This window comes from Cupressus sempervirens, chromosome 1 (genome assembly GCF_028749045.1).
Source record: "Cupressus sempervirens isolate cs-2001-9-10 chromosome 1, ASM2874904v1, whole genome shotgun sequence".
Taxonomy (NCBI): Eukaryota; Viridiplantae; Streptophyta; class Pinopsida; order Cupressales; family Cupressaceae; genus Cupressus; species Cupressus sempervirens.
In genome coordinates this window covers 492,445,684-492,458,576 of record NC_143118.1, presented here as the reverse complement: position 1 = coordinate 492,458,576, position 12,893 = coordinate 492,445,684, and the positions used below count along the sequence as shown (strand labels likewise).

Here is a 12,893-nt window from a genome sequence, read left to right as displayed (position 1 = left end):
TGAATGTTTATGTTTTCAATTGTTCATGCATGCAGTTAGATCTAAGTTAATTAATTAAATGATTATTGGGTTATTGCAGTTAAGGTTTGAATTTGTTAAAAGTTTTTAAGGTTACTAATTCACTCCTCCCCTCTCAGTAACTTAGCATAATCTTGAATATTTCCATCAATTGGTATCAGAGCTTTGTGGTTCTCAGGATAAAGCTTGACAACTTGAGTAAAGATCATGGACAATGGAAATTTTCAGACTTGAAAAAGCAATTGACAATGAAAATCTAGATCTAGAAATGGCCATTTCACAACTCAAGAAAGCTAAGGAGAAACTTTCCCAATCCCTAAAAAGAAGGAACTTGCAAATTAGATGAATGATCATGAATACATTGAAGAAAAGATTGAAGATTTTTTCCTTTCAAGCAGTTCAGATGAAGAAAATGATGCAATCAAAGAACTCCTAGAAAAGAATGGTTCCCTGTAAGAAGAATCAAGAAATTTAGTCAATAAGATTGTGTGAAATCTTAGAACAAAGAAATAAGGCAAAAGAAGACTTGGATGCAAGGAACAATGAGATTCAAAATCAATCCCTTTAGCAAAAAAATCTTATTGATCAAATCTCCAATGCAAATTAAGAAATCATGAGTTTGAGATCTAAAAATAAAAGGTAAAGGAATGAATTAAACACTAAAAGAAAAATCAATGAAAGGATGAAAATTGATCTAAATTTTGAAAAGTAACTCAATTAAAGAATAAGGAAATTCTAAGCAGACATAGATCAATTAAATCAGTAAAGTGAGCAGAATCTTTATAGGCAAAAGGGTAAGGTAGTACTTGGATACAAAGAAGAAGGGGAAACCTCCAAACAAGGTGCTCAAAGGAATCAAAGACCTACTTGCAATCACTATGGTAAGATAGGTCATACATCAAATAAATGTTGGAGTAATGGAAAAACAAAATTTAATGGTAAATGTTACAATCGTAATTAACATGGTCACAAGGCTAATGAATGCAAAGAGATACCAAAATTTGAAAGAAAATGTCACCAATGCAAGAAACAAGGCCACAAGGCATCAAACTACATAACCAAATCATTCGATCTAGTAGAGAAAATTGTGGAAGCATTATTTAGTTGGGACTATAACACCTAGTGCAAATGTCACTACTATGGAGATTATGGATACATTGGCATGAATTGTGTTAAACATCACACAAGTAAGAGAGATACCAACATAAGATGTTACACTTGTACAGAACTTGGTCATCTAGCCAAAAATTACATGAATATAGATAGAATTGAAGATGAAAAGAAGGAAAAAGTAGATAACAACAAAAAGAAAATAAGGCTGAAATGGATTCCTAAATCCATCGAGGAAGCTAGTCCAAGAAATGATGGTCATGTCACTCAAGAAGTGGGTGACTCCGCCATTTCCAACTAAGTTCTTAAGTAAGAACTAGAACTGTGTTATCATGGTCACATCTAAAATAGTTCTAGAATTGGAAAGGAAACAAAGATCCAAGTTAGTATTCGAGATACAAGAGGATCACAAAAGATCAGTATCAGTAATCACCAATTAAGATTGGGTCATGGACTCTACCAAGCAAAGTCAGGAGTAACTAGTCACACATGTTTGGTTACTAAGTTATGAAGTATTCACCAAGAAATTTGAGTAGTTAGTGGATGATAGCCTATCACACATAATGAGTGTTATTAGTGTTATTGAGATCAAGTGAATTGTAGAGCGATCAAGTGATTTTGAGTAGAATTTATAGTAAAATTTCTTGAAGTTTTCCATATCCCATCGAGTAACCATGGCTACATCAAGTAGCAACAATAAGGCAAAGAAAGGGTAAAAAATGTTGGTGTAAGGAGTCAAATGGAAATTTCCAAATTTCAAACTTGTACCAACAATTGTAGAAACCCTTGATCCCAATGGAACACAATCACAAATCCCTCCTAAGGTACTTCTCATTAACAATATTCAAACTCATTTTAAGTGTGCAATTCAAGAAATTGGAACCCTAGGAATGGATGATGCCCTAGGTGAATTATGTGTAAATGGTGTTCTTAAACCTGAGCATAAGTACTTGGAAGATAAGGGTTTAACCCACATTCCCCATCTACACCAGAGTTTCCAAATCAAATGGATCAAATACATCCTAAGCCAAGTTCATAGTGGTTAGTTATGGCTTGAGCAAAATTTTTTGATTACTAAGAAGATGATTTAATGCATGAAGACCAAGCTTGACAATGATTGAGACTATTATTAACTTAAAAAATACTACATTCATAGTATAATTTGTATATTGTATGCATCTCAAGCTAGGGAAGCCTTTTGGAGTATTTTTAAAATTTTGTTGTCCAAGCCAAGCTACTAAAACCCTAGGTCAGTGGAGTTAGAGAAGAAAACCCTAGCCGAGTGGGATGGTAGAGGCATGAAGATTAGTAGTGTAAATGATGCAGAACAAAAATTTGGCATACATGTGATAGCACACAAGATTTATAGTTCGAGCCATCTCAATAGTGTGTCACGTGAAGTACACTTGGCATTCAAAGTCATGAAAAAAAATATGTCATATGATCTTGTAAACTTATTGTTGAAATAGTTCAAAAAAAATATGGAAAGTATAAGGACATCCAAGAAGAATCCTTGTAAATTTGATTCATTGTTGACATGTCTATTTTTCTATGGTCAAAAGTTTTTCCCTTCAAAAGGTACAATTGTATGGAGAAAGGATGTGTCCATTTTTTATCAAATTAATGAGTACATTGCAGAAATGGATGAGAATTTTGATAGTATAATGGATAACTACTTTGGTGTTTTCAAGGAGAAAATGAATAATAGATTCAGGATTCCCATGAAATTGGTTGAAGATTACAAAGATGATGTTTGTTTCATGGTAGATAGTGACATAGTCTACATCTAGGTAGTGATTCCAATAGTTGTATGGGTAAAACCTATTCCCTATGAGGTGAACATTGATGAAGAAAAAGACATAATTGAAGCCTTATTAAATGAACCTATTGATCCAAAGGCACCACACTTTGGGACCTATGATGAGACCAAGGCAAGAATAGAGCTTGAAATCAAGCTTTCATAGGCAATTAGCAAAGGCAAGAGAAGAATAGAAAAACTCAAAACCAACACACCTCTTTTGTTGACCAAAGGTAAAGGAGAAGATGATGATGATGTAGAGGATGAAGATGAGTTAGAAAAGGAAGAAGAGCCAGTGAAGAAGAAAGGCAAGGTAATTATCACCAAGCCATTAAAGCCATCCACTATAGTGTTTACCAAAAGATCTAGGAAGAAAGGTAGTGAAGTTGTGTTTAGCAAGCCTCCTCTCACCTTCTAGGAAAGACTGAAACAAATAGAAGAAGGTGCAAGCATAACCAACTTCAAATCATTGAAGTATGAGACCAAGACAGAGGCTAAGAAGAAGTAGATTAAGGAATTGGTGCTAACCAAGATGGGTAAATGGAAGTATTCCCCTGATCAAATAGCTTCTCAGATTTGTAAAGATATATTAGAGAGATTGAAGCCAAGATGGGACTTAGCCATGCAAACAACAAGAGATATCTATGAAAAAAACCTAAGGCAGTTGTTATCGATTGTTATAGATGCTGAGGTAAAAGAGTCTATGAAGAAAATAGAAGACAAGATGAATCTTAGATTCAATACTTGTTTAATTTTGTTAGAGGATATAGAACATGTTGTCAAGAATGCTACAGACATGTGGAAAAATATCTATCACTTGTAAAAATCGAGTAACTCTTTAGTAGAAGTCAAGGATGATGACAATGATGATAAGGAAGAAGAAGAAACAAATTTTGAAACAATTTAGTTTGACAATAGAGGAGTTGAAGAAGATAAAGAGGAAGAAGCTATTGAGAAAGTTAAAGAAGATAATGAGGAGACTAATCCTGTGAAGATAACTATAGTAGTCATTACCTCATTTCTTCATTCTCCAAGAACATTAGTAGCTAAATAACTTGGAGTCAACTTCAACAAGTTTGATTATGATTACAATAGAAACATCAAATGTCTAATCACTCTTCACTCCCTCTCAGCTCAGCATATCACTAATGGAAGTGTCTACCACTTCATCTACCGAGTTGTAGCCTCCCTCTTCTTCAGTTCCTGAGTTAGGTTCTTCAACAATATGTTCATCATGTTCTACAATTTTGTGTTCTTCAGCAGTAAGTACAATTTTAGATTCTACAATTTTTCTTTCTATGGATTTGTATACTTCTATAAGTATATTAGTTTTGGATTTAGTAAAAATTCTAGTCACTATTTCATCTATTAGTGCTATTTCAATTTAAACTACTAGTCCTACTATCTCTACTATTGTTTCCATTTTGGATTCTAAGGTAGTTTGTACTAAGGTAGTTTAACTCAAGGCTCAACCTTGTACAAGACTTTTGAGTGGAAAGGAGATAGAGGAAGATATTGATTTAGATGAGGAAATTGAAATTCCAAAGTGGGATTTTGATAATGCCACTATAGATCAAATGCAATTAGCTAGTCAGCTCCTCCAAAAGAAATCCAAGTAGAAGAAATTAAGAGAAGAAAGGGATAGAGGATATAAAATCATAGAGAGTGCTAAGGATATTTTGACTAAGGTAATAGGTGTTGAAGTTGATACTTCTCAACACATTCTATTTCAATTGGAAGAAGTAGTCCAGAAGTTTAATGAAGACTCTAGTGGTCAAGAGAAATTGATTGAGAATGCAGAGAAGAAATTTAATAACAAAGTGCTTGAGCACATTGCTCAACAAATTTCTATTCAACAAGTGGAGCTTTCCTCAATTTTGACCAATCTTGAAAATTCTTGCACAAATGTTACATCACTTTTTGTAAAGTTATGTGACATCACCAAGCATACTAAGGAAATAAAGAGAAAATTAAATAAGATTGATAAAGAACTAAAGGCTAGTGCACAATAGTTGCAACTTGACCCTAGTTCAAGCTCTACACATCACATGAAAATCAAATTCTTGTCAGATATGCGGGCAAAATTTTTGAAAGAGGAAGCAAGAATTTGGTCTTTATTGATAGATATTCAAAATATGATCCTTCCCATCATGGATACAATATAGAAGCACATTTCCTATTTCAAAACATTGATCCATGACAATAATTTCTCAATTGCAGATCACATGATTGAGCTCTCTATAGAAGTGCAAGTTGCTCTACAAATGTGCAAAGTTTTGCAAGAAAATTGGGATAAGACTTTAGCTCTCATAATTAAGGTACATTTTGAGTTTCTAGTACATTGGCGTATCTGTGTAGATAAGTCTTGAGTAAATCTTTGGCATTATTGTCAAAAAGGGGGAGAAACAAAATATATCTATGTGAGTCTTTATGTATATATGAGGAGAAACACGTAGTATGTATATTGTATGGGGGAGAATCATGCAAAGAAAAGGAAATTACATACTTACAAAGACAAATTTTGAAAAATCTCAAAAAATTAGTATTCTATTATCGAGCTAGTATCATACTGTAATGTATATAAGTTTTGGCTGATAAGTTTTTTTGTCACTAATGCCAAAAGGGGAGATGGTTGATATTAAGTCAAGTTTGTTATTAGTGACAACAATTATTAAGATTCTATATGGTTATCAAGCTCATTGAATAGTCTATAGTGTTTGCCATGTAACTTAGTAGCCACCAAGCTTCATAGTTCTTACCGAGCATTCCAGTGGTTACTAAGTAAATTTAGGCAATACAGTTCCTACCGAGCAATTTAGTGATTACCAAGCTTTGTAGTTTCTACTGAGCCATTAGTTCATGTGAAACAAAGTCAGTGTTAACCGTGTGATGAGATGATTAGTGTTTACTGAGTTCAAGTATGGTAAACATAGAATTTAGTTTCTACCAAGTTGCACAGTATCTATTGAGTTGCTAGTATAGATTGAGTTCAAGACTACTTTAAGATGTTTAGTATGGACTGAGCTTCCACTTCTACTAAATGCATGATGATGCTTAGTAATGATAGTGGATGTTGTGTATCAGAACTTCACCAAGTCAGTCTTCAAAACTTGAGTGTCTTCATTTGAGCTAACTCTATAATATTGGTGTTAACTTGTATATTGGCCAACTTTGTAATTATCTGAATTGGATTGATATATATGCAATGTATTGTATCGTATCCAAGTGTGAAATGTAATGATGTGAGATAATGTGAATGAAATGCAAGCATGTGAATGTGAATCAGTAGAAGAGAAAAGTGTATTGTGAGGCCATATAAGGAGTAGCAAAGTTATATCTATTACATAGAGGTGATTAGTACTTCAAAAAATCTCTATCCACAAATTAGTTCTAAGTCAAAGATCTACTATTTCATCCTAATAGGTGAATCAACTCCAAAATCCTCTAACAAAGTAGACTTAATAGTCTTTTTTCAAATCTCTTTACTGAGTGCATACTTCATTATATGTTTGTAAATCCTCTAACAAGGTGGACCTAGCAATCCTAATTGCTCCTAATAGGGCAGATCGTCAGAAGTGATCATTGTAAGCCTTAACAGGCCAACTTTATGTTGCAGTATTGAAGTTTTGTGGGTATAATCCCCACCCCATTTTTACTTTCTATTTGGAAGGTTTCTGGGTCACCAAATCATTATGTTCATGTGTCATGAATGTTTATGTTTTTAGTTTATCATGTATGTAATTAGATCTAAGTTAATGAATTAAATGATTATTGGATTATTACAATTAAGGTCCAAATTTGTTAAAAGTTTTTAAGGTTACTAATTCACCCCCCCCCTCTTAGTAACCTAGCATAATATTGAATATTTTTTAACACATCCTACATGGTCATGCAATTAGATCAACTGCTAATTGACCCCATCCTAATGGGAAGCCCTTCTAGCCCCTGTTTGTCACCAAGGGCTAGACTATTAGAAAACATAGCAAGCTGGGAAGAGGATAATCCACTCCATATTTGTCAATGAGTTGCTCCCAACTTAGATGATGGTCTAGGATGGTAACATCCTAAAACAAATATTGCATCATAGTTTGCCCCTCTATTAGGGTCTAATCATAATACACCTGTAACATTCAATGAAACTTAGCATCAATATCCCTTGCACCATATCAGAACTTGCAAAACATAACAAGAACAATCAAGAATACAACTTAATGGATCACCGTAGAATGGAACTCAAAGAATCTGATATACATCCTCCAATGTAATCAAGGCCTCTCCAGTCAGTAGATGGAAGGTGTTATGCTCACTATGCCACAACTCAACTAGCATAGTCAACAGCCCAAGGTTCGCTTGTATATGGGGCATCCAAATAACCCATCTCAATCTCGTGGCTGCTATTGCAGCATGCTCATCATTTTTCAAATGATACACAACTCGTAACCCCACCACTTTAGGGGCTCTGATAAGTAGCACTAGAAATACTTCTTGCCATCATAAAACATGTAAGTATCAATACCCAATCAAAAACATGATCGCAATGCACAAAAATCAACCAAAATGCTAAAAAACAAGTTGTATGATACTTTTCCCTATATGTAGGTAGTAAAAAACTCTGGAAAGATATCATGTGATACTTTTTATAAAGTAGTGTGATAAAATTCTTTTGTACAATATTTCACATCGGTGCAGGTGAGAAATGGGTATGGCCCATATGACAAACCTAAAACTACTTGTGCGACACTTTTTCTACTATGAAATATCACACAATATTTTATAAAGTACTCATGTGATACTTTTAAAATATCATGCAATATTTACATTTAAAACCTTAAAACATACAAAAAAGACCACAAAAGCTCAAAAAATGATGAAAAAGTTTTTACTTACTAACGCCCAATAATGCTCTAGCCAGTTGTACAACTGGGTATGCTCAAAATGGTGTCACTGAATCAAAATGTTCACCAAAGCCATGATTCTCTCTCAACCACTCACAATATCTCACAAAATCACAAAAGAAAAATGATTTTGAAAATGACACTTGGGCCCCTTTTATAGCTTTTTACCTTATTTTGACCTAATTTTCAAGCTCCTCAAAATTTTGTGAAAATTGCACCCCCGGGAAATTTCAACATCTTGGATCCATTTTCAAGATCAAAATCAAATTTTGAGTTCATTTTGATTGTTAAAATTACATTTTAAAATTCTACCTTCTTCTAAGCAATTAGCTGATTTCTTGAGGTCTAATATTTGAATCATCACTGGGGCATCCTCATTTCTTTACTTCTTCATCATTTCCACACTCTATATCTACTCAGATTCACCCTTTCATGTCTCAAATCAATTCTTTACTTGATTTGACCTAATTTTTATGATGTATTCTTCATGGTCAATTCTAGTCAAATTGGGGCATTTTGTCACTTCTTAATAGTCAATCTTTGGTTCTAATCATTTATCTATCATCTTGGACATTGCTATATCCCAATTTACTCATATCTAGCTTGTTTCTACATCCCCTTACTTCATTTCAATTTCGATCTTGTGGGGGCAAAAATACTTTGTCATTGCTTGCTACAACTATCTATTTCCTAGGAGCATATGTTTGATCTTTTCATTTGCTCTCAGTCTATCTACTTTGCTAGGTGTTAGCATTCTTCTTGAATTTTGACATCTCCTTTCTCCTAATGTTCAATACTAACACTATTAGGCTATATATTCAGGATGTACTCTCTTTCTAAATTTCATTCTTTGGAATTAGATATCTATAGTAGTAAATTTGAACTCAATTTTTTTACAAATTTTAGTCAAAATTTTGACCCAGGTTGGTCAAAATTTTGACCAAGCCATTCATGGTAATTTTTCTTGTCAAAATTTTGATCAACTTGTAGGTTAGTCAAAATTTTGACCAATACATTCGTTGAAAATTTTAAATTTTTGCTAGCTCTGATTTGTCATTGTTGGTTGAAATTTCTACCAATGCAATGGACACTTTACAATTAGAGGACACCTTTGAGAAGAAAAATTCTCTTGCTCCAACTTTATCTTTGCATAGATTTAAAAGGTTGCAAATTAAATGGCTCGGATAAGAAACAATTGCTTGATACAGCATGGAACAAATGGACATTTATGCATAGGACATTTATGGAAAAAAACAAATGTAGCAATCAAATTTACCAGATAATTCTTACTCTAAAAGCATAAAATGCTTAAATGAAAAATTAAGAATAAAAGTCATACTCTAGGCACATGAATTTCAAAATGTATTGTTGTATATTCAGAAACCAATATAGCAAATGATGTGGAACATTTAAAATAGCATATTGTCTTGCCATTCTAAATAAACATGCTAATATCTAGTTGAAAATTAAAAATGCGAATATTTTATGTGCATTACATCCTATGTTTTTTTTAAGAGTAGGCAAATACTTATAGTGCATAGAAAAGAAAGAAAGAAATGACTTTACCAGTAAGGCCAATTTTTAAGGGACAACTATTAAAAAGATAGGAGAGTTTAGAGATTGTTATAAACAATGTTGGTTTTCTTTGTAGTAGTGAATCACCAAGAGAACGACCTTCAGTGAGAGACATGGCCAAGACATTGGAGGACCTCAAGGAATCATTGATTGGAGGTCCAGTTGCTTCTAACTTAACACCAACTATATCAGAGCTCCTACACAACACCAATGTCATAGAACCATTGGGCTCTAACAGTCAAAGTTCTTCATTTTACCTTATGACCTTCCTTGAAACCTTTGTAATGTGTTAATCTGCATGAAAAATCAAATATTAAAATTTTCTTTCTAAAACTATCACAAGAAACACATTAATATTTGTTAAACATAATTAAATCAAATGCTTAAGAGAAATTTTCATGAACCATTAGGAATTTAAAAAAGCACAATCCTTTTTATCCCAAATATTGCCATAAATAATGTGTATACAACAAGTACAAAAAACTTTATTTATGAATGAAGTCGCTAGCAATGTGAGATGATAGAATTATACAAATTAAATTCAATTGCATATCCCAGATTAAAGAGCAAAGGGAATTGTTACATTAAGTACCATGGTAGATTGAAAAAGAAAATTAGCATCAAACATACCTTTCTTCTTGTAGCATTCTAGAATGTATGTAGATTGATGGAAAGTTGCACTCCACAAGAAGCTTGTTTAGCTCTGTAGCTTTGTTAACACTCTTGACAAATATCACAACTCGATTGAAGTCCAGTGCATCAAGAAGATCATTCAAATTTTGGTTCTTCTTGAGCTCACTCAATTTGATGTAGTGCTAGAACAATCTCAAGACATAAATACTAGACACAAAAAAAGAGAGAATGCTTTACTATTTTATTGGACATTATTAAACTCAAATAAATTCAATACCTGAACTAAACCATGAACTGTCAATTTTGCCTCATTGTCAATGTATATCTCCATAGGTTGTAAACAGAAACAAATGTGTGTAACATTAGGTGGTCTGATCACCATCAAGAGCCAATAGTGCCACAATAATCCACCTCATATTTGTACCATGAAAAGGAACTAAACATAGCTAGTGCAATTATCGTCAAAACTTCCTAAGGTCAAGACATGATTTGTGCCCTCAAAGAATAGTTTATCTAGTGAACCTATCAAGATAATTATAGAGCAACTAAAGAGGGCACTTATATTTGCAACAAATGAGGTTGCCATATGATGCTTTATTCACAAAGCTAAAGAAAATCTAGTTACAAGATGTAAATAAACCAAACTAGAGATTTTCAAACTAATCAAAAGTTCAAAATGGTCAAATACTAGCAAAGAACAATTCAAATAGTAGTAAAACCTTTTTTTTCAATAGGAAAATAAATTTTTCAATATTAATACTAAAAAGCTAAGTCAAACTTGGAATAAGATTTGCTTCATCAGTTCCTACTATGTAATGAGGAGGATAAGGAGGCTCTAGGTTGTCTGGATAATGTGTGTCAAGAAATGCCAGCATTGTCCATTTTTTAGCACTAAATTCTCTGGCCAGCTTCACACTCTCTTCCACCATAACATTTATTTGTTGATTGGGGTATTGAGAGCTTGTAAGAAGGAGATCATGTTGATTTCTATTCTTCCAAAAGATCTAATAAAATTTTCATTAGGTAAAATTAAAGTAGAAAGTCCATTTGAGACTAACATAAAATGAACTTCTAAGCATCATAATCTTGATCTAATCCAATAGGATTATTTCAAGGCGTGTTTATTAACAAAGTAACATGAAACCATTACAATTGTCTACAAATTGATAACTTGAAAATACTACTTTTCTACAAGCTCTATTACTAAATTATTCCTAAAGTCATGTTATCATGATTTTTGCAATTCTAAATAATAGAAATGCTTAGTAGTCTTTAAGTTTTATGATTGTTAATTGTCCATACCTAGATTTCTCAGAGGGGGGCCAAAGGCACAAAGGAGGCCATGCTGGCAAGCCATGCTTTATATGAAAAAGTTAAATATTTACTGAACTATTATTCAATTGATTCAACTTGCAAATTAGTCAATGGAACATCTATTGAATAAGTTGTAACACACACAATTCTTTTTATAGCATTAGGTCTAGTATAATAAAATACAATTAAAAGTAATTCACTCACTAATCCAATGTTCAATTAGTATAAGAAAATTAATGTCAGCTAACATTTATTAACAAGAAGATTAAATAGCTAACAGGTTTTGTAGCTCTCATAGAATTTGAATTAACTGGATCACTTGCAAGTGGGAAATTGGTCGAGGAGAATCTGGTTGGCGATACTGACCCTGGGGGAACAACAAAGAATGCTGAGAAGTTTATGGGGTCAGAATCTTTGGTTGAGGAGGACAATGGAAAGTCTTTGGGAGATTCTAAACTTTTGTGTGGGGTCCGTGTCCCACCTTTGGGATCCCATTCTGCCTCTCATGTGTCGAGACAAGATCTCGAGAAGGAAAAATAAAATGTTGTCTCTTTCAAGGAAAAAACATTTGGAGGACAGAAGCAAGGGGCCTTGGAGGGAAAATCCTGGTCATCCCTATTTGGAAAGAAACCAACCGAAAAGTCTCTCTTTCCCTCGATGACTGCGAAGACCTACTGGGAGAAAGGTGAGTTTCAAGTTTTTATCCCAGACCCCTTAGTTGATTTTTCTGTGTCTTCCACGGATTTCACTTTGGTGGTAAATTTTTAGGTGCTAGACCTAATATTGGAACTCTTGAAAAGATGGTGAAAAGGAAATGGGTTATTAGAGGAGAGGTAGATGCTGCCCCCATGCTGAATGGCTTCTTTTCGTTTATCTTCAACTGTAAAGAAGACATGGATAGAGTTCTTTGTGGAGGGTCGTGGTCTTTTTGCAAAAGTTCTCTTACCATTAAAAAATGGGAACCTAATATGGATCTTTCAGACTCATTCTTCTTAACCACTCCCATTTGGGCCAGACTCCCTGGTCTCCCTCTTGAATTCTGGCATGAAGATATCTTTAAGGGTATTGCTAGTTCCTTTGGTGAACTAGTGGCTATGGATAATGCTACGGCTTCTAGATCCAAACTTCATTGTGCCAAACCTTTTGTTAAGGCGGCAGACTTGAATCACCTCCCAACAAAGGTGGATATAATCTCCAAGTTGGGTAAAAGAACTCAAGAAATTGTGTTTGAAGATTTTCCTAATTCTTGCTATGCTTGTAAGAAGCAGGGGCATTTGGTTAAAAACTATCCCTCTAAAAGTAAAAATCAGGCTAGCAGTGGTTTGGAAAGGCAAAAGAACAAGATTTAGCACAAGAAAGTTTGGAAACCCAAAGAAGGCCAAAGCCAAGAACAAAAAAGCAATAAAAAATTTCAAACTCCACAGGGTGAGGCAGAGGAAAAGCTCACTTCTGAGGAAACCAACTCTGAGAAAGAAGGTCTTGGTTTACAATCTAAAACTGGTGTACCTGAAAAAGAATTGGAAAATCAGGAAAATATCTCTAAACAAATT

The 12,893-nt window shown here is 33.7% G+C and overlaps 1 protein-coding gene across 1 annotated transcript; it reads left to right on the top strand.

Annotated features, from left to right (window-relative positions):
• Nucleotides 1–12,000: 12,000 nt before the first annotated feature.
• On the top strand, nt 12,001–12,692 carry LOC149578400 (uncharacterized). The gene is made up of 2 exons (XM_089800298.1): nt 12,001–12,028; nt 12,112–12,692. Exons 1-2 carry the CDS (start codon nt 12,001–12,003, stop codon nt 12,690–12,692), a joined length of 609 nt encoding a protein of 202 aa, XP_089656424.1.
• The last annotated feature ends 201 nt before the right edge of the window (nt 12,693–12,893 follow it).